Source organism: Anabrus simplex, chromosome 9 (assembly GCF_040414725.1).
Source record: "Anabrus simplex isolate iqAnaSimp1 chromosome 9, ASM4041472v1, whole genome shotgun sequence".
Taxonomy (NCBI): Eukaryota; Metazoa; Arthropoda; class Insecta; order Orthoptera; family Tettigoniidae; genus Anabrus; species Anabrus simplex.
In genome coordinates, this window is record NC_090273.1 from 20099071 (window position 1) to 20121166 (window position 22096).

Sequence of the window (22096 nt, forward strand, 5' to 3'; positions counted from 1 at the left end):
GTCATATCGCAACAGTGCTCAGTGGGAGTCAGTTGAGGGATGTTCCATCATTTGACGCTTTATATAATATATAACTAACATTTATTAAGTTAAAACCAGTTTTGATTCCCTTGGTATCATCATCAGTTCACAGTAAATAAATGAAAAGGATCTTAACATAATCAACATGAAATCTGCCTTTAAACACACTTAAAATGGTTGGCATGGGTTATATGACGTAAAAACACATTACAATTTAAAGAATGTCCTAGGGTCCAGGTCGCAAATAATTGTAGTATGTTTGTACAATGTTGAGCAGAGTTTTAAGATAGTCTATAAAAACTTGAAGTTGAGGAATACTATAGTTCTTATTTGTTACTGTGGGTATAAAAACATGTTAAAAATGTTCATATATTCGTAGTCGAATTGTCGAAGAAGAATTAAAAACATACATGTATATATATATCATCATTATAGACCGTATGCCTTCCAGGGTTCAGTCTGCAAGCCTCTGTGAATTTACTAAACGTCACCACAATCCTCTATTTGCCACTACTACTGTGACCTCATTTAATTCTATACCAATTATCTTTAAATCGTTAGAAACTGAATCTAACCATCATCGTCTTGGTCTCCCTCTATTTCTCTTACCCTCCATAACAGAGTCCTTCTCCTAGGTAACCTATCTCCCTCCGATTCGCCTCACATGACCACACCACCGAAGCCGGTTTATGCATACAGCTTCATTCAGGGAGTTCACTCCTAACTTAGCCTTTATCTCCTCATTCTGAGTACCCTCCTGCCATTGATTCCACCTGTTTGTACCAGCAATCATTCTCGCTACTTTCATCTCTGTTATTTCTAACTTATGAATAAGATATTCTGAGTCCACCCAGCTTTCACTGCAGTAAAGCAAAGTTGGTCTGAAAACAGATCAATGTAAAGATAGTTTTGTCCGGGAGCTGACTTCCTTCTTACAGAATATTGCTGATCACAACTGTGAGCTCACTGCATTAGCTTTACAGCACCTAGATTCAATCTCACGTACTATATTACCATCCTAGGCAGAAAACACATCCTAAATACTTGAAATTACCTACCTGTTCCAGCTTTGTTATCACCAATCTGACATTCAATTGTGCTGAATTTCTTACCTACTGACATCAATTTAGTCCTTGAGAAGTGAATTTTCATACCGTACTCATTGTACCTAATTTCAAGTTTCAAGAAATTAGATTACAGGCTTTTGGCACAATCTACCATTAAGACCAAGTCATCAGCATAGGCCAAACTGCTTACATTTCCACCTAACTGAATCCCTTCCTGCCACTTTATACCTTTCAGGAGATGATCCATGTAAACTAAGAACAACAAAGGTGAAAGATTACAGCCTTGTCTAACCCCTGTAAGTACTCTGAACCAAGAACTCATTCTACCATCAATTCTCACTGCAGCCCAATTGTTTACATAAATGCCTTTGATTGATTTTAATAATCTACCCTTAATCCCATAGTCACCCAGTAAGGTGAACATCTTTTCCCTCGGTACCCTGCCATATGCTTTCTGTAGATCTACGAAACATAAACACAACTGTCTAATCCTCTCGTAGCATTTTTCAATTACCTGGCGCATACTGAAAATCTGATCCTGACAGTCCCTCTGTGGTCTGAAACCACAGGTTTTCATGCAACTTCCTCTCAAGCACTGATCGCACCCTCCCTTCCAAGATGCCAGTGAATACTTTGCCTGGTATACTAATCAATGCTTTTTTCTTTTTTTTTTTGCTATTTGCTTTACGTTGCACTGACACAGATATGTCTTATGGCAATGATGGGATAAGAAAGGTCTAGGAATTGGAAAGAAGCAGCCGTGGCCTTAATTAAGGTACAGCCCCGGCATTTGCCTGGTGTGAAAATGGGAAACCACGGAAAACCATCTTCAGGGCTGCCGACAGTGGGGCTCGAACCCACTATCTCCCGATTACTGGATACTGGCCTCACTTAAGCGACTGCAGCTATCGAGCTCGGTACTAATCAATGAGATACCTCGATAGTTGTTGCAATTCTTCCCGTTCCGTTGCTTATAGATAGGTTCAATTACTGCTTTTGTCCAATCTGAAGGAAACTAATCCACGTGATGACACCATGCAAGTCAGAAGGGAAAGCTTAGCTATAACAAATAGCTTCAGATACTTTGGATCTTGCCTGCAGAGTGGCTGTTGAATTAACAGGGAATTGCGAGCTCGGATAAATGGAACTTGGATGCGGTGGAGTGATGTCACTGGCGTACTTTGTGCCTAAAGTCGAATATATACCAAGCCATAGTACATCCAGCTCCGCTGTGTGCTGCTGAATGCCATGGAGATGCAAATGATCCGCTGCTCGATGGGCATCTCTTTAATCCACTACATTGGGAATGACACAATTCATCAGCAAATGGGCATCGCGCCAATTATGGAGAAAATGCGGGAAAGGCGCATCTGTTGGTATGGCCATGTCCTACGTGCACCACCTGGCAGAGTTGCCAACCTCGTGTTCCACTTTAACCTCAGCGGAGTGCGCCCACCTGAAAAAAACCAACACGCTGGCTAGATGCGGTAAAAGATGATATGAGGGTTGTTGGCTTGAGACCAAACGATGTCCACGACCGTGCAAAATGGCTTTTTAAGGATTCGAAAAGAGGACCCTGCACTTGTGGGACAACGCTAGGTAGAAGATGATTGTTAGTACTGACGTTCTCAGATGGCCCTAACTAGACATTGCACTCAATTCCTTGTACGTGAATGCGTTTGCACCAACATTTATGACTTCCTGTAACAAGAGAAGCTCACCTGTAACTGTCCCCAGTTGGTGAGGTAGTCGACAACCTTGTAGGCTTCGCGCCAATGGCACGGCGCCAGTACAAGCTGAGGGAGCATGTTCACCATAAACATGATGGCAAACACCTGATCGTCGAAATGCTTGCTGTCTTTGATGATGTTATAGCGGTCAACTGTCACCAGGTATACCACAGCACCCATAGCCAGGTACACGGCCAGGGAGTAGACGAAGGCAAACGAGGCGAAACAGAATGTAGCAGCACCTGGAGAAAGGATGTACTGTATATCAGTCTTTGATCACTCTCGATTCCCTCCAGGACAAAAATTATAAATATCCCAATTCCTTCCTCACCAAAAGGAGTAGGCAAGATTTTAAAACGCCCGGCTTCAGGGTACGAAATCAGAAATAAATGGTGGAGGGAAGAAGGATCGTAGGGTTTAACTACTAGTGTTTACTTCAGGCAGTACCCGGCGGGGCAGGGGATATATAATTCCCCAGTAAGTAAATCACCCCTCCCCCCAGATCTTTTTGTTTGAATTTTGTTGTTATAAAAAGAATGATTAAAAATTGGAAAGTTATTCCACTTGTGCACTCCTTAAGTGCATATTGTCCTATTGGCTACCTATTGGGAACACATCTTCTCTAAGAAGTACAGGAGTGGTGCAAGCTCACAACACAACACACTACACTACCAACCACCACAGAAACACGCAATAGTGATTACATACCTCCATATAGGGTTGGCGTCAGGAAAGGCAACCGGCCTTAAAACAGAGCCAAATCCACATTGCGACACAGTTCGCACCCGCGACCCCACAGGTGTGGGAAAAGCGTTAGAAAAAGAAGAAGAAAGAAGAAAAATGCTGATGTTTCTATAAAAATATTCATAGTAAAGAACATTAATTTCAGTTACATGTGTTCTACATTTTTCTCACTATTATATAATGAAAGAACCCCGCCACCTCCACCGGGCAATTTAAGTGGGGAGGAACCTTTGAGAAAAATCATTGGTGGGAGGAAAACCCTCCTCTCCCCCGCACTCCACCCCGTGGTTTCACATCCTGATAATGATATTGTTCTTTACGTCCCACCAATTACTTTTGACGGTTTTTGGAGACGCCGAGGTGCCGGAATTTTGTCCCGCAGGAATTCTCTTCGTGCCCGTAAATCTTCCGATACAGGGCTGACGTATTTAAGCACTTTCAAATATCAGCGGATTGAGGTGGGATCGAACCTGCCAAGTTAGGCTCAGAAGGCCAGCACCGCAACTGCCTGAACCACTCAGTCTGGCGATTTTGCACCCTGCTGGCTCCCTTCCATAAAGCACCTTTTTCTTCTACTATACTAGAGTATGTAATATACTGTTGGCTGAAAACAGCCATAGATAATAAAGTCACAAATCGAAGTGATCGCATAATATTTGGCGCTCTGATTAAGTTAAAGGGAGCGAGGAGGGGGATGTTCATTTGTTATGTTACAGGGTATAACGAAAATTTTAGGCAAAATTTCAGAAATGATTTCTACAGATGTCGAGAATATAAGTATGTTATATAAACGTGGGCCAGGAAATGCTTATTTCTGAATTATACAACTTTACTATAGTCTGAAATTTAAACAAGCTGACACAATTTTTTACTTTGTTTAATAATTACCAAGATGTGTACACAAATGTTACATTCTTCAAATAATATGTAAAAAATATGTAATATTACTAAGAATATGTAAAAGTATGTTAAATGAAATACAGGAGGAAAGCAGGCGCACCATCTCGCCATTTAGGACCTAAGAATAATGGTATAAAAATTAACTGTCTAGCCTTTGCTGATGATATGGCACATATAGCCAAAAACATACCAGATGCACAAGAGCAACTTGATATTCTACAAGAACAAGCAGCAAAAATCGGACTTCAAATATCATACGAAGAAACTAAATATATAACTGACATCAAAAGTGTACCACAAGAACTTATCATTGGTACTAACAAAATCTTAAGGGTGAATGAATTCAAATACTTAGGTGAATGGATTACATAACAATGTAATGAAAGAAAATCCATAACTTCAAGAATTCGAAAGATGGGAACTGGTTTCCAGCTAACAAGAACCATTTACAATAAACAATGACTTTCATAGAAGAGTAAGATGCAACATTTTAATACAGTAGTTAAACCAGAAGCACTCTATGCTGTGGAAATTCTCAACCTACAACAAAAGGGATTAAAGGAACCATTAGAAATTAAAGAACAAAAAATCATGAGAAATATCTTAGGAGTCATAAACGGAACCCATTACCCTAAACCTAATAGTGAAATATACAAGCATATTTCCGAAATGACAGATGAAATTCAAATGCGAAGAATCCAATTGGCAGGGCATTTGGAACTAATGAACCCTAACAGACTTTCACATCAAATGTACAAATTTCTACAAAACAAGGCCACTAGACCAAAGTTGTACAAATTATTAGAGAAGGACGTCACTGAATTATGATCACCAAATCTACAAGATCGAAAGGAAATACAAAACTTCATGCAAACGTGGGGATTTGAGGAACAAGAAAAGAAACTTACACGATCAGCATGGTCGGAGGACCGGAGATGTGCACAATCATTGAAGATGAAGAACTACTGGGCAAAAGAAGAAGGCCAAAAACGTTGATTCCGCGTGGTCCTAGGTGACCCATTCTCAAAAAAAGAAGAAGAAACACAGGTATGACCATATCAGAATCAGAATTGTTAGACATCTTCATTTCCAGTTGTCTACAAGGAGGAGTGGAAAATGTTATTACGTAAGAATCCCAGCCCTAGTAATCACCGTAGTGGAGTATATTAGAATCACACTTGCAGGTGGGTACCTTACAATCTAAGCATTTCCTTATCAGAGGAGTTGTAATCCAATTTTTCTTATCTGCATTTGAGAAAATCTTTCTTTAAATGTTGCCATATAACTTCATCTCACCTTATCCCCAACCCTGTATCAAGAAATAGGACTAGGGGTCAGATACACACACATTCTGTATTGCACTGTGCAGTGCGTAGACCATGGAAGGTGTAGGCAAGGATTTGATTCTGTTGGGGAACTAAAAATGTTGTTTCAGAAAATTCTAAAGGATGGTATTGCAAGGTGGGCATGTGTACTGAAAACCAGTAAGCGCAATTTAAGAACTAATTTAGACGATGAAGTGATCATGGAAGAAATCGGCCAGCATAGCCATGATAACACCCCTTGACAGTCCGCAGTCTGTGTAAAATATAACGGAAAATTATGTGCCTGGATTACACTTACACTTCCACTTCCACATCTCATTTTTTCGGCTGGGTGGCGCTCTTCTCATCAGCTACTCAGTCGGCCCAAGAATAATCCATAGGCAGATGCCTCGTTGGCTGTCGCCTCCCCGCTCCACCATGTTTTATACCTGCCTTATCAAGGATGTGGACACCACTTTCGACGACCAATTCATTCGCCTCGAACTTCGCCAGTCCACGATGTTCACCGGCTCCGAAGAGGACCCAATAAACAATTTTCACCGCATGTTCTGGCCTTCTTCCTCTATCCAGATGCCATGGCAGCCCTGATCACCAATGGCGCGACCATCTACGGCAGACTGCATGAAGTGGTCCCTACTCCCGAGGACCTCAAACAGGCACGGCGCCATCATCCTAAACCCATCTCCACTGGTCATGTCCGTCACCCTCGCACACCCCAAGAGTCTCCTGCGCCCCCCACCGTCATAACATCCACACTCATCACTATTACTACTACTACCACTACCACTACCACTACCCTCATCACCTCTGCCAATACTACCCTGTTCACTTTTACTCTTAATCCTACGCCTAGCCACCTCTCCCCTATCATGTCCACACCCGTCATCTCCCTATCTGCCACTTTACCCAGTCCCCAGCAGCCCCCTACCAACCTCACAGTTGCCACTGTCGCAGCTCAGACACTCTCCCAAGGGCAAGAAGACGCCTCACCTACAGCCCAACAGCAGTTACCAACCCAGAGCTGTGTCATCCGTGGCATTGACCCTGCCATCACCGAACGGACCATACTGACTGAACTCCAACTGGCAGGCGTCCCGGCCCGTCATGCGTATTGTATATTCAACACCAACGGCCCAACATACATGATTTGCCTCGAACTCTCATCTGCAGCCGATGTAGACCGCCTGATCACCAACGGCGTCCATCTCCACGGGCGAACCTACCGAGTGGAACACTCTTGCTCCCCACCCCATATTGTACGCTCCCCTCTTCCTAACCCTCCTCACAGCCCCCCATCCGCCCTGCCACCCACCCCACCTCTGCAACCTGTCAACCTATCTGCTATGCAACCCACATACTCCTTGCCGCCTCTCCCGATATTGGACCTTCTTCGCCTTCATGCCACCTCATTAACAAACATCACAACCGCCCTCTACTATCACCTGTCGCAACACTACCCTAATTCCTCGCACTTCACATCGAACCCGCAAACTTGTCCCAGCACCATACATGTACAACTCTAATTTGTAATTCTATGTACTCCTTCTCTTTCTAGTATGCGCGCCCGAGATACGCAAACCAATGTGCATTCTTTTTCAATAAACAGGGACCTAGTGGGGGTTTAATGCTTGGGGGGTTGCAATGGCGGGTCTCTCCCCTGGGGTCCCCTTGTAGTTGCCTAACCCCTGCGCCAACTTCACGTACTTCTCCCATGATGTATGTACAACACATACTTTTCAATGTGTGCTTCGTTACTCCAAATATTTCTCCTTCTACGGTCAAAGAGCTGCTCGTTCAACTGAAGGCCCGCCTGCCACTGCGGTGGCAGGAATGAAATAACTTATTTCGCTTCACTTCGCCTGGATTAGGGCAACACTTCTCGCAACGATCGCTGATCGCACCACACGTCGCTAAGGTGGATTACTCCATACCCAACATCACTTCTTTCTTTCGGCCAGGTGACGCTGCATCTTTACTTACGCACCCAGCCGCGTCAAAAAAGCATATAGGCTGACGCCAAGTAGGAAGTCGGCCTTCCCTTCACCACCATGCCCAACTGCATCCTTCACGACATCGAGCTCACCTACTCGGGCGAAGAACTTCTCGACTACTTCCGCAAGAACAACTACCGACCGCCAACGTATCTCGGGTACAGGAAGATTGCCTTCCCACTCGTCGGTTCCTCGTTCAAGTTCCAACAGAAGAAGCTGTACAAGAACTGCTCCAAGATGGTGTGTACTTCGACCTCTCTCTACGCATCGTGTGGAACATTGCCCATCATATTTTGACAACGCTTTTGAGCCCCTCGCCGCACCCATACTACCCTAAGGACTCCCGCCTCTTCTGACATCGCTCTCTTCCTACGAACCCCCTGCACCACCACCACTTCTACCATCACAATTACCACCAACACTTCTGTCCATGCTTCCTTTACTATTACTCGAACTACGACCGTTATGCCCCATTCCTCCCCACTCATGACGTTTCCTTTCCCCATCCCACCCTCCCTTACTCAACAACATGCAACAAACCAGCAGCCAGCTGAGGAAACTGCCGCCGTTCAAGATACAGCGTGCTCACCGCCGACAAATCAGCATACCATCTACAGATGTGTTGTTTGCGGCGTGGATCCAAATCTCCGAACTGAGGTTATCGCCCACGAACTTTGCCTGGCACGGATCCTCGTGCGGAGAGCGTTCAGAATCCAAAACGCCGACGGACCCACATATCTCGTGCGCCTCCAACTTCCGACGTCTGCAGACAATTAACGCCTCATCGCTCATGGAATCCATCTCCACGGTTGCTACCATCGAGTAGAACATTCCCGCTCACCTCCCCAACCTTTGACTCGACCTACATCACCACATCAGCGTCCCTGGCCTGCCCCCCCTCCTCCTCCTCCTCCTCCTCCTCCTCTTACTCCCAATATGCGGTTTCATCCACCCTCACCCAATTACTTTTCTCCACCTCAGCCCTCATCAGACATTCTTTGCCTACTGCTCACATTCCTTCTAAACTTCTCGTCCTTCTACCACAACTTTGCACTTCACCTTTTCAACACCACCCTCGTACTCTTCTCTGAATTTTCAATCCTTGCACACATCCTCTTAAATAATAATATCCACGCGCACACCTCGTCATTCCTTACTTCGAAATACCCACCTCCTTCTTCCCTCACCTCTACCCGACCCGCCCGCATCTCTTGGCCAGAGAAAAGGCGTAACCCTCTAGGTGGCCCGCCCCACCCCTTCAGGGTGGGGAATGAAAACATTTGAGCAAGCAAGCCTGGATTACGAATATTACAAATCAGATTACAATAAAATACGAAAACATCGAACTGTATACTTTCTGGAGAGGGAATCAGAATCTGATATCTTGGATGGAATCGACATTACCCGTTGATCTCTTTTGAGAAAAACAAGTTTTGAAATCAAACAAGCCCTCACTCCAATCAAGCTGTGCTGGCAGAGAACAAGTTTATGAACATGGTTTGGATTTTGGTTTCCATCAATAAATTACTGAATGTGTGCGACATGCCATGGTGTTTTTGTTTTTTGTTTTGCAAGGTGCTTTACGTCGTACCGACACAGACATGTCTTTTGGCGACGATGGGACAGGAAATAGCTGGGAGTAAAAAGGAAGCAGCCGTGGTCTTAATTAAGGTACAGCCCCAGCATTTGTCTGGTGTGAAAATGGGAAACCACTGAAAACCATCTTTAGGGCTCCCGACAGTGGGGTTCGAAACCACTATCTCCCGAATACCGGATACTGGCCACACTTAAGTGACTGGAGCTATCGAGCTCGGTACCGTGTATCTTGAAATACACAGACCACGTATCGCCATCGTTCACTCGACTACCATGGCCTCGTTTGACGGGCAACACACCTACAAGGCACTTCACAAAATGTATTATACTACCTGAGAATTTTGTGTAAATACCTTTCTTCATAATGACAGGAATACTCGATCCTACGACACTGTTTGTTAGCCCTCTAAAAGTCCCCTTCTCTATTGTCCGGAAGGAATTAGTTAGTTAGGTCGGGGACCTCCTGGCTGAGCTAAGGCATGTGATGGCCTTTCCTCATCTGGTAGGTGATGTAGGGGGAACCCGTTTTAAGAGTAAGAGTGTGGGAGAGCTGTGTGCATAATATTCAACAATTACTTGCCATTCTCAGATATTAGAGGTACCAGATAGCTTTAATCTCTGTGAAGCAAAGGCGTCACTGATTTGTCCTCACCTTTATTCGGTTTGCTGATGGGGAACAGTCCTAGGATCCTCAGTAGGTACCAAATGGGCTTGATCTCGTCAAAGAACAGATCCGGGTTTTCGTGGTCCACTTCCGAGTACACTGAGTTGTTGAACAGCCTGTGTGGTTCCTCGTCGCGCGGTCGGACTTGCAGAACTCGGGCTCGGGAGACGTGAAACACACCCTCAGCTGGCATCTCCCCCTCCTCCTCCTCCTCCTGGGTCTCACGGTACTCCTGCTTCAGGTTGAGGAAAGACATGGGTCCACTGTAACAGCAGATCCAGGCTAAGTTCATTGACTGTGTTAGTTCCTCAGAGATTTTACCCGTGCATTAAATAAGCAGCTTACAATATGTCGTATTGAGTAGGAAAAATGGAAAATTATTCATCTCTGTATGGGGGTAATAATAACAACGAGGCATGTAACCATGTATGTACGTAACACAAATTTTGACCCACAGGTACAGAACAGCATGGAGTCAAAGTCAATTAAGGGCGACAATAATTATAATTTTAGTATATTGTTATGTTTCTTTTAATATTTGTGCAGTTTAGTTAATGTTCTTTACGTATTGTATATTTTCTAATTAGTAGTATTTGTGTTCATTGATATGTTCTCCGTAGTGTATTCATTTCTAATTAGGTTTGTTTGTTTGTTTGTCTGTTGGTGTGTTTGTTTTGGCTCAAATAGGTATGTGCCTTATATATTGTTTTTGGGTTTAAGTCCCAGTAACTACTTTTACGGGTTTCAGAGACGCCGAGGTGCAGGAATTTGTCCCACAGCAATTCTTTTACGTGCCAGTAGATCTACCGACACGAGGCTGGCGTATTTGAGCACCTTCAAATACCACCGGACTGAGCCGGGATCGAACCTGCCAAGTTGGGGTCAGAATGTCAGCGCCTCAACCGTCTGACTCACTTAGCCCGGCTTACTGTATATATTAATTGCATGTGGGTTGAATGAGAACATTCATTCATTCATGAAACTCTCTCCTAAGTTGGTGGTTATCCGTGACTGGGAAAGAGGACTTTTTTTTAAATTCATACCATTCTTTCAACCACTCATTCATCCACTCAGTCATGAATGATCCCTCCCCAGTTGGTGACTATCCGTGACTGAGTGAGAAGACTGTTTATTCATTCAGTCATGCACGAACACAATCATTAAATCATGCATCCACCAATTCATGTAGGCATTCATTCTTTCCATTCAAATATACGCTGAGTGGCCAAAAGTCACAGGAAGGGGTGTCCCATTAGAAAGTATGTCGTGTACGATCCCTGAGCTAGCTGCGGCATAGCTGAGCATTCTGTCACAGACACCAGTGTCGTGAAGATGGCAACACGTCGCGAGTTAACCGACTTTGGACGTGGGATAATCATCGGCGCACGGCGCATGGGTCATAGCATTGCGGAGATTACACGCAAATTCGGGTTCCAGAGGTCAACCGTGTCGAGGGTGGAACTTCAATATCGTTGAGAGAGCGTTACCACCCGCGTAAACCGCCCCATGGGAAGGCCACAGGTGTTTAACGAACGGACATCACGTCGCCTCCGCAGAACCATACTGGGCGCTGACGGGCTACTGTGAGCCAGATCACCGCCCAGTTGCATGTTGGGAGTCAGGAACCCATTTCAACCAGGACTGTAAGGAGGCAACTGCACGTATAGGCTTCACCAGCCGATGACCAATTCGTGTCCCTTTGCTGACACCTCGACACAGAGTTCATCGACGTGCATGGGCCCGCGAACATCGGCAATGGACCATGGGATAATGGCGGCCGATGAATACCGGTTACAGTTGTATCGAGCTGATGTGCGCGTGAGAGTGTGGCGTATGCTCCATGAAGCTATGAACCTTGCCTGTCAACAAGGTTGTGTCCAAGCGGGAGGTGGCTCAGTTCTGGTCTGGGTGGTGGTCTCATGGTCGCAATTAGGCCCCATAGTCCGCCAACAGGCAGCGCTGACAAGTGCACGTTATGTGGACATTCTTTCAGACCATCTGCACATCTCTTTCCGGCCCTAGAGTATCCTGATGGAGATGCCATGTTTCAACAGGACAATACGCCATGTCACCGCTCTTTGGCGGCAGGCAGGTGATTGGAGGAGCATTTCAGTGAAGTTACGACCATGGTTTGGCCCTCTAGATCCTCCGATCTTAATTCAATCGAGCTTTTATGGGATGCTGTTGCTGCTGGTGTACGCTCCATGAACCCTGCGCCAACTACATATGACAAATAGTGGATAGTAGTGCAAGATGTGTGGGACCAGATCCCTCCAGAACGATTCCAACACCTCGCCGTAGTGCTGCCGTTTTGAGGACTCACGGAGGAGCAAGTTGTTATTAACATCACATTCAGTGTCTTCCCATGACTTTTGGCTTCTCAGTATATGTTGTAATTGTAGTATTCCGTTAAGGTACGTGTAACAATACATGCAATAAATGCTATTCATTCATTCATTCATTCATTCTAGTTCCCCAGAGATAGACCTGTTTTATATCAGAGCTAGCCAAAACTAAACTCGTGAGGAGAGTGGCGAAATCTAGAAACAGAAAAAATGGGTTAATTTTCTCGAACAATCCGATGAAAAATGCTTTCACGAAGTCAGCGACATATTACATCACTATACAGAATGCTGAAAATATAACGAATAATCCTACGCGAAGTAATTTAACAGAAAATTAAACAATACCTTATTCACAAAATAAAGAGACGTGCCAACTTGAACATCGTTTAAGAAATGCCTTTACCAACTATTTAAAATGTGGATGGCTGCAAATCTAATTCGGCTGACTTAGTCACATTTTCGTATTTTTCTGCTGAGTGTATGTCATTCGGAACCTTAGTGTTTTGCAACAGAATTTCATGAAATTCATTACCAAGAAGCAGGAACATGTTGAGAATTAATTTTTAAATGACGATGGTTTTCATCTTGACGAGATACTTGCCTGATCAGTAAAAGCGGCCGTGATAAAAGAATTGCCAACAGAGTGATGCATCATTGCAATTTCGGTTTTTAGATGTAGTGTCATTATTGCCTTCAGTCAAAACAGACAGACAGACAGACAGACAGACAGAAGGAAACAGGACAGTTGTATGTCTCGTTAAGTTTTTCTCGGGACAACGGAACGTCTGGTGAATCATGGGCGTTATACAGTGCGCGGGGGCATGTGGAGTAGCATGGAGCTGTTTTACCTCATAAATATGGCTCGGAATTGTATGACCTAATAATTCTGGAAATATGCCCCAAAATACTGAAACATAGCATAAAAAATTGAAACAAAAAGAAATTAAAATATTGTCAAAAAATTGCATGGTTTAAAATTCTGACAGCAGAGTCCAGCAGCGAACTGTCCCCATTATTAACATTTTTCTTTTTTTTCTATATTGACAACTTACAGGTCAGGAAAACCATTTTCTTCACTTAACCACAAAATATTCGAAGGAAAGGAAATCCAAAACAACCAAACACACACAAAATCACTTGGAATTATCGGCACACGACATGTGAAGATATCCACCTCACACGGAACTGGAGGTAGTACACGATTTTGTCTATCTTGGATCAGTTATCTGCGACATGGGAAGTTGTGAGGCAGAACTAACAAGATCGATCAACTTGGGGAAAAGAAACTCGCCAGGATCAGGAAGAACAGAACTAAAACAACACCAAGAATCACCTTGTTAAACCTCTTGTTTTCTCCGTGTTTCGATAAGATTGTGAAACATGATTCTAAAGGCCAGATACAAACAACGCATCAGTGCGTTCGAGATGTGGTGTTAGTGCAGAATGTTGTGGGCTGTAAAGGAAGGAATACGTCCATCACTGAGCAACTCAACACTCGAAAACGTCTTTCTTTCTGAATCAATCAGAAAATCCTCAAATTCTCCAGACACATGATGAGAAAGAGATCGAGGAAATCCTGAGGTCTGCGGTCCGGCAGGTCTGCACTCCGACCGGCCAACCGAGCAGAGGAGGGGTGGCCACGGCTGGTCCCTGGTCCGACAGCTCTGCACTCCGACCGGCCAACCGAGCAGAGGAGGGGTTGCCACGGCTCCACCTTGCAGTGGCGTATCCTGGAATCTCCACTGAGGCATGCAACTAGTAACCATGCAGTTAACACAATGTATTAAGTAAATTTCAATTCTACTCACCCTAATTACATGTAGGTGAACTCGAGCCAAACAGTTTTACTGTAAGTTTCTGGATTGAACGTGCGTACACAATTCTTGTTTTCTCTTTTTAAATTTACGAGGGTCCGCCTCTGTGGTGTAGTAGTTAATGTAATTAGCTGCCACCCCCGGAGGCCCGGGTTCGCTTCCCGGCTCTGCCACGAAATTTGAAAAGTGGTACGAGGGCTGGAACGGGGTCCACTCAGCCTCGGGAGGTCAACTGAGTAGAGGTGGGTTCGATTCCCACCTCAGTCATCCTCAAAGTGGTTTTCCGTGGTTTCCCACTTCTCCTCCAGACAAATGCCGGGATGGTACCTAACTTCAGGCCACGGCCGCTTCCTTCCCTCTTCCTTGTCTATCCCTTCCAATCTTCCCATCCCCCGCAAGGCCCCTGTTCAGCATAGCAGGTGAGGCAGCCTGGGCGAGGTACTGGTCATCCTCCCCAGTTCCATCCCCCGACCCAGAGTCTGAAGCTCCAGGACACTGCCCTTGAGGCGGTGGAGGAGGGATCCCTCACTGAGTCCGAGGGAAAAGCCAACCCTGGAGGGTAAGCAGATTAAGAAGAAGAAGAAATTTACGAGGGAAGGTAGAGGTCTCGCGGCTTTAACTATTTGCATCTTTTCATCAAACGAACGGCCAGTAAATGGCTTTTCAAACTGATTTACAATTATATCCGTTTTAGACTCATCTATCGTTAATACCACATTGCGCAAAATATAATAAAACTCCGAAAACGACGAATAGCACAGGAACAGCACACACGGAATGAACTCACTAATCAGCAAAACACACAATGAATTAACTCACTAGATAGCCACAACTCAAGCACTGGAGATAAGTCACCCCAGTGGCATTGGTCAGTTTCGTCACGTTGGGTTCTCGCTAGGGGGTAATCTGTGTGTCCCGTTCGCTGTAAACATGTCGACTTTCTCCAAGTTGCTAACAGATGGCAGAGGGTAGCACGGGTATGGGGTGACAAATTCTGACCAAGTTTCAATTGCAGCGACATCGTTCGGAGGGTTTCAGAACTACGTCTGCCACTGAATGCAATTTTAAGATTGAATGCCTTACGTCGTTAACTCCTCCATTTGCTGTCTCTTTCTTCCGAGAGTGGAGTAGACGGCGAGACTACACCAGCACCACACGTAATCAAGCAACGGAACTAGTACAGTTGCGCGCACCTTTTGAACTTCTGAGAGATGAAATCGTTAATATTTGACCTGAAACAACCTAAAATCGTAAATCAGACAGTTCTTTGTGTTATCATAACGCATGCAATGAATGCCTTGCATTCAAGGAGAATACGCCCCTGCCACCTTGGCCCTATGCTTCTGTTATATTCGGGAGACGGAGAGGGGCTGGTCCCCACCGTCGGCTGTCCTGAGAATGGTTTTCCGTGGTTTTCCATTCTCCTGCACTGAGGTGAATGCCAGGACAAGTTCCTAATATAGGCCACGACCGGAAACCCTCTCACCTTCTCCGTACATTTTTCCAGTACAAATCTCCTGGCCTGGGAGACGGCGTCACCGTCCCCCATCAGGGGAGGAATAAAAACATTTTAGTGGTACAAGAAATCTTGAGGAATGCATCACACAAGGGAAGATGGAAGGTATAAGGCCACAGGGAAGGACGACAAAATTAAGATCACTGGTTTACCTTTTTGAGCAGACCTTAAGAAGAGCTGAAAACCATCCAGGATGGAGTCTCGACGCTTAGAAATAAGTAAAACGACTTGTGAGAATCAAACTCCTCCCAAAAGGCCAAGGCTGCAGACATGGCTTATTTCATTAGCACACTACAAAGAGTTGTTGACACATACTGTATTTGATGAAGCACGCACAAATTCATAACAGTTGCACGCTCAAGGTATCAATTTTTCAGGACAGTGATGCAGACAACGATACAAGCTGGTACCGATACATCGATATCGAGACAGACAAAATACACGTTGTGATTTGTATCATGAGACTGATAAATCCATACAAGTATCATCGTGTATGGGAGTCTTAACATCCGCTCGCATATTTTAAAACATACTATTATAACGCTCACCTGTCATGCATCTTAGAAAATGTAACCTTTTCAACTAAGACTTGTTTAACACTACCTTTGTCACGAACTCCGTAAGGGAGATCAACACACTGACTTAACACTTGTACCTGTGTCAAACGTTCCGTTGACCCCATTTAAATTAATGATTTTTTTTTTCTCGATAACGCGTCTCGACAAGTCCCCAGACTAGACCTAGACGCTATCCTTCGTATCGCTTCGTACTTCATTACCTAATGCACGGCCGCCTGTTAAACCGCACGAGATACCGCGATCGAAGAAACAAAAGCACGCTCTTAATGTGTGATGTTTTATTGCTATACGACACGCAGGAACGATGTCGCTGCGTGTCATACTGATCATACATCATTCATGAAAAAGTTAGCTCATGAAACTGCATTCAGTGAGTATATTTAATCAGCGATATTGAGAAAGTCTCGCCGAAGAACATCACCCAAACAGTAAATTTTCCACAAAAGAAGATATTTTGGGACTGTTTTACAATCACGGACCCTAAATGATTGGTTCCTCTTGATGGAATGATGAACAGCGACAAGTACATCCCAATTTTAAAGAGAAAAGCTGCCCAGAACCGAATTGTCCTTAATTATAGACACAATGACCTTACCCAAACTCATTTTACCATTAGAAAGTCAAATGTTTCAGACCTGATTTATTTTCCTTTACCTATAGTAGTTAGATATTGTTGTCAGCCATATTAAACATTCATCCTTTTGCATATTGATGTGAACAAACAGGTAAATTTAATGTTGCCATTAATGCTTTCATGGCCCGTACTTACAGATATGATATTGTATAGGCTTTTGGGCTTGTGCCGTGTCAAGAAAATAAGATGAAATTCTTAACGTTTCGCAGAAAACTGTGCTCTGCGTCCTCAGAAGAATTCTCGACTGTCCACGAGAAAGGCTTCTTGGACACGGCACAAGCCCAAAAGCCTATACAATATCCGGTAAATTTAGTTTTGTATGTAATAAAGAGGTAACAACTGCTCCTCTCGCCAATTCTTACCAACAGTGTGGATACCTATTGTTGTGATATATAATTGTAGTTAATGCTCTTATTGTTTGCGTTTGAAAGTTCACACTTGGCACGGCATGTGTTTGTAGCTGTCTGAAACTGCATTCAGTGAGTATATTTAATCAGTCATCATGGATATCAAACCAAAGAATAGAAGTAAAATTAAAACCCTCCACGAATTTAGTGATATGACTCAGATACAAATATCAGCTGAATGTAATATAAGTTTGGGTGCTGTTTGTAATATAATTAGGAGGAAAAATGAGAGTCCATTTCACCTCAAAAGAAAGGCGATGTGGCAAAAAACAGAAAACCTCGAGGAAAGATGATGCCTATCTCACCAAAACAAGCAGAATTAATCCTGGAAAGAATAGAATAAACCTGTCAGAAAACAGCTATTAACGTGCCCCATGAAGAAAAAGAGATTGGAATGGGCAACAAAATATCAGAAATTGACACAGGAAGAGTGGCGAAGGGTCCTATTCAGTGATGAAAGTAATTTTTGAAGTACAAGGTTGTAACACTTCACATGCAAGAAGAAGCGATATTGAGAAAGTCTCGCCGAAGAACATCACCCAAACAGTAAATTTTCCACAAAAGAAGATATTTTGGGACTGTTTTACATTCACGGACCCTAAATGATTGGTTCCTCTTGATGGAATGATGAACAGCGACAAGTACATCCCAATTTTAAAGAGAAAAGCTGCCCAGAACCGAAGAGATTGTTACGTCGAAAAAGTGATTTTCCAACAAAACCTCGGCCGCGTATCGAAAACAGTCAAATACTTTAAGATGAAAAATGGTTTCCAGTGATTGGACTGGCCTGGAAATTCACCCTATAGAAAATCTTTGGACAATTATCAAGAAACTGATTGAAACCGTACAACAGGGTTACAGATTCCATTCAGTATTTATTATTATTATTATTATTATTATTATTATTATTATTATTATTATTATTATTATTATTATTGTTGTTGTTGTTGTTGTTGTACCGGTTGGTACACCCATACGCCGCACATTTGAATTTTCCGCCTTAAAGTACTCCTCTACTGGAGAAACTCTGAACCTTATAAACTGAATTAATTCAACCATTTATCTGAAGATGTCACGGTGTTAATTTCGAATTGTTTTTGTTTACTAATTATCAAGAAGTGTGGACATTCTCTCACAGATGACTCTACCAAAAACTATGATCATGCACCCTGGTGCGAAGTGAAGGAACTTTTCTTGAAGATATTTTGTATTCATAGGTTGTTGTCTTTACTAAATTTCGTTCTTTCGTTGGTGGGTTGGCAATATTAATCCTTTCTTTCCGCCTGTTTTGAATATACCCAATCAGGAATTTCTGTAATTAATTTTCCTCCAATCACAGGTTTCTTCTTCATTTTAGACTTGTAACTTTTAGCCGACCAATAAACGCCTGTGGGTGTGTCTTAATTATTCATGAAAGGTCACGAATCTTCCACGAGGGTATAAAAACTGCTGATTTTCTTGTCTCCTGGCCACTTCAACATCTTGCTTAGTGTATAGAAGCATAACAGGGGGCGGGTAGCGCCTCTTTCTTCGGGCAGCAGCTCTTCAACAAGGTAATGGCCGTTTAACATATTTCTTTTTTCCTTGCTAGCTCAGCAGTTTAACCCACGGGGCAGGTCCGAAACCTGTAATATGTAACCTTTAAACTTAAAACATGTAAATCTTTTTCCATCTTTGTAAAACTTCATATATCTTTAAATGTAAATCGGGGATAGAGAGTGCTTTACCCTCTCGAGCTCCCCTTCATTTCGACTTGAGGTGGCTATGTTTTCGTAACTGATTTTCTAATCTTTCCTAATGTGTGTAAATTTTCTTATACAAGTCACCTATATAGTGTGGGAATAGCCCCTGTGTATCGGCTTAGCACCACTTAGGTTTTAACAAGCTTTCATATAGGAGTGCAAGTACTCGCCTCCATTCAATCTTGTATTTTGGGCCATTAATTTAACCCGTTTTGTTTTCCTTCCTGAGAAGGCCCAGTAGATTGGGTACGAGATACCCCTGTTTAATTCTTGTAAGTTGTTTCAAGCGATCGCAATGTATGGTATGGCCTTGAATAGGCTTGAAAGATTGAGAGCGGATCAGCTCTTTCTGGTATTTTGAAAGGTGCCTCGGGGAGGCGTGACATTTTGATTACTGGGAGCAAATGCTCCATTGTATTGAGGGAATTTCTGCCCTTTTCTAAAATATGAGGCTGTGAGCTGAGAGCTCAGATTGTTAACTTTGGGGCTCGTAGCCCAGGATTTGTCAAGACCCCTTAACTTGTACTTTCGTTTGTAAATTTACATTGTACCTGATATGTTTTGTTATTTCGCCCAGTGAAAATTGTTAAACCTTGTTGTCTATTGAAAATATAACCTTTATTTAAATTTTAAATTCATCTTTCGGACTTGTAGTTAGACCCATTCCAGCCCGCACCTTCTTTCACCTCTGCTGATCCACCAAAACACGGTAACAATTATTATTATTATTATTATTATTATTATTATTATTATTATTATTATTATTATTAATCCGATTCACTAGATTTTATATTCTGTCTTTCATCATTTAGACTGTAATAATTAGGTATCACGCATATTATATTATTTAATCATTGGATATGGGAATTTGGTTTGTTATTATTCTGTATGTTAATAAGTGAGATTTGTTGGTTTCAAATAGTCATGCTGTGGCTTGTAACTCTGACCAGATGAGCTGGCATAGTATTTTGCAATCGAGGCTATGTTTAACCGAGAATGTATTGAGCAAGTAGGTTTCCCGCTGACACATGCAGGGTAGTCATCGGTAGTCCGCGTGGGCAAGCTTATACGACACGTGACTGATGACATCAGTGCGTGGGCACTTGATTTCGACCAAGTGTCTGTATTCGCCAGCTACTGTATGTTGAGGTGGAAGGGATGACCAGAGAGTAGGGAGAGGAGTGGTCATCACGAGGTTATAAACGTCGATGCAACGGTGGTGAGAGCGATGGAAGTAGTGAAGGAAGAGTGATGGTCAGTGGTCTTAGAGTGGTGGTCAGAGCTAAGAGGTGTGTTTGAAGAGGTCTTGGAATCATCGAAGAGGACTACGAGTGGTGGTTGTATCCGAGTAGAGACTGGTACTGTGCTGATAATGAAACATAATTTACTTGTGAGGATGGACTTCACAAGGTATTTCAATAATATTTTTCAATTTCTTACAATCTATTGAGTAGACGTAACTACATTGGAGCTTACTACACTCGTACGGGGAATGTAGGTCAACTCCCGGTTACATAAGAAGATAACAGCAGACGGCTTCCGACTTCAGCTCATTGGTTTTTCCAGGAATTTCAAGTTCAACAGCGGTGTATGCAGACATCAGGTAATTAAAGCATCAGACATGTTATGCATTAATAACATGAAGAAGAATGTAATCAGCGGCGATATCATATTACTCTTCAAGTTCATGCCAATAGCTTTCTTTGTTTCGATTAAATTTTCTTTTTGATTGTAAGAGCAAATCTCACAATACATTTTTTTTTGTTAAATTGAAATACGGCAATGCTTGTTCATTGTGACGTAAATTATAGTCATAAACTCAGTTTTATTTTAATTATAATAAGTGATTCTATTTCCAAGTACAATCCCCAATTGTGGAAATGAAACCGTAATCTACCATTGTCCTGATCCATATCCCTGTATATTGCCAGATGTGTGAGCTTATCACCTAACGCCTTGAGATAATTGAGATAAGAGGCATGCTCTACCGACCTTTTTTTTTTAAAGCAACTGGCGCTCAAACAAATGTTATGTATATTGTGTGAAAGAGATGAAGGTATAAGAGTAGTGGTAGGAGTAGTCACAGGATGAGGAAAATAGACTGCACTACCAAGAAAAAGATGTTTTGTGCTATAGTGGAAGTGTGGTTTCGTGATCAAGAAATAAGGCAAATGTGTAAGAAACTCGTTGACTCTATGCCGAAATGAGTGGAAATGTTAATTAATTCTGTACAGTTGATTGTTCATGCACATTTGTGCGCAATAAAACATTTATTATTATTAATTTAATTAAAGCCAAGGGTGGACATATTAATTACTAAAACATTGTTTAATAAGAAGTAAACTTGATGATTTGTATTTCAAAAAAATTGTATCTCTGTTCATATTAATATGCACAAGACTGTATTACATGATAAGAATGTGTGTCCCATTAATCTACAAATAAAAGTGGCCGAAAAAATATTAAACAGTGAAGTGACTGAGTGGTCAAATTATATTGTGCTTATTCAATAGACCACTATGTCTTCATAATAAGTCCTTCAGGGACTCATAACTAATTGATTACATCGCAGTGCCATTCGTATGTGAACCAATACCGTATTCGCTTCATTCTGGAACTGACCGCGATATCGCCTGTGCCAGTAAACTAAGGGTCCGTTCCCAGTGCCCCTAAATCCTACCGAACTCGTGTGTTGTGCTGCTCTACTGCCTGCGTGGTGGCATATTTATACCAGGAAGTCCCCCCAATGTGGCGGGGAGATGACATCCCACCACCTCCACCATTTGACGAGTTCCCTCCTCTCCCTACCCCAGGAGCGAAACCTACTCCCCTATGTAGTCAGTCAACCCTGGAACCTTTGGCTTCATTCCAGAGATCCTCCAGCTTCTTAAATTAGTCACGAATACTGCAGCCATCCTCCTCAAGTCACTACCGCCGTCTATAGTGACAAATTGTGAACCTCAACCTTTTACGACTAAAGTTACTAAAAGCACCCCTCCACCTTTGAGTGCAAAATAGTCAA

The 22096-nt window shown here is 43.0% G+C and overlaps 1 protein-coding gene across 6 annotated transcripts in view; it reads right to left on the reverse strand.

Moving 5' to 3' along the window:
- The window catches only part of LOC136880938 (gustatory and odorant receptor 63a), a 118212-nt gene that overhangs the window by 63049 nt on the left and 33067 nt on the right, over positions 1-22096 (reverse strand). For 3 of the 6 annotated variants that reach the window (XM_067153471.2, XM_067153474.2, XM_067153469.2), the window contains exons 2-3: positions 10027-10301; positions 2810-3060 (exon numbers count right to left, since the gene is read on the reverse strand). In XM_067153471.2, the coding sequence (XP_067009572.2) occupies positions 2810-3060; positions 10027-10294 (519 nt within the window). In that variant the 5' untranslated portion in view covers positions 10295-10301. Of the gene's footprint in view, positions 1-2809; positions 3061-10026; positions 10302-14191; positions 14784-15865; positions 15943-16368; positions 16484-22096 lie in introns of those variants that run through there. The other 3 variants (XM_067153470.2, XM_067153472.2, XM_067153473.2) reach the window with 3 other exon arrangements.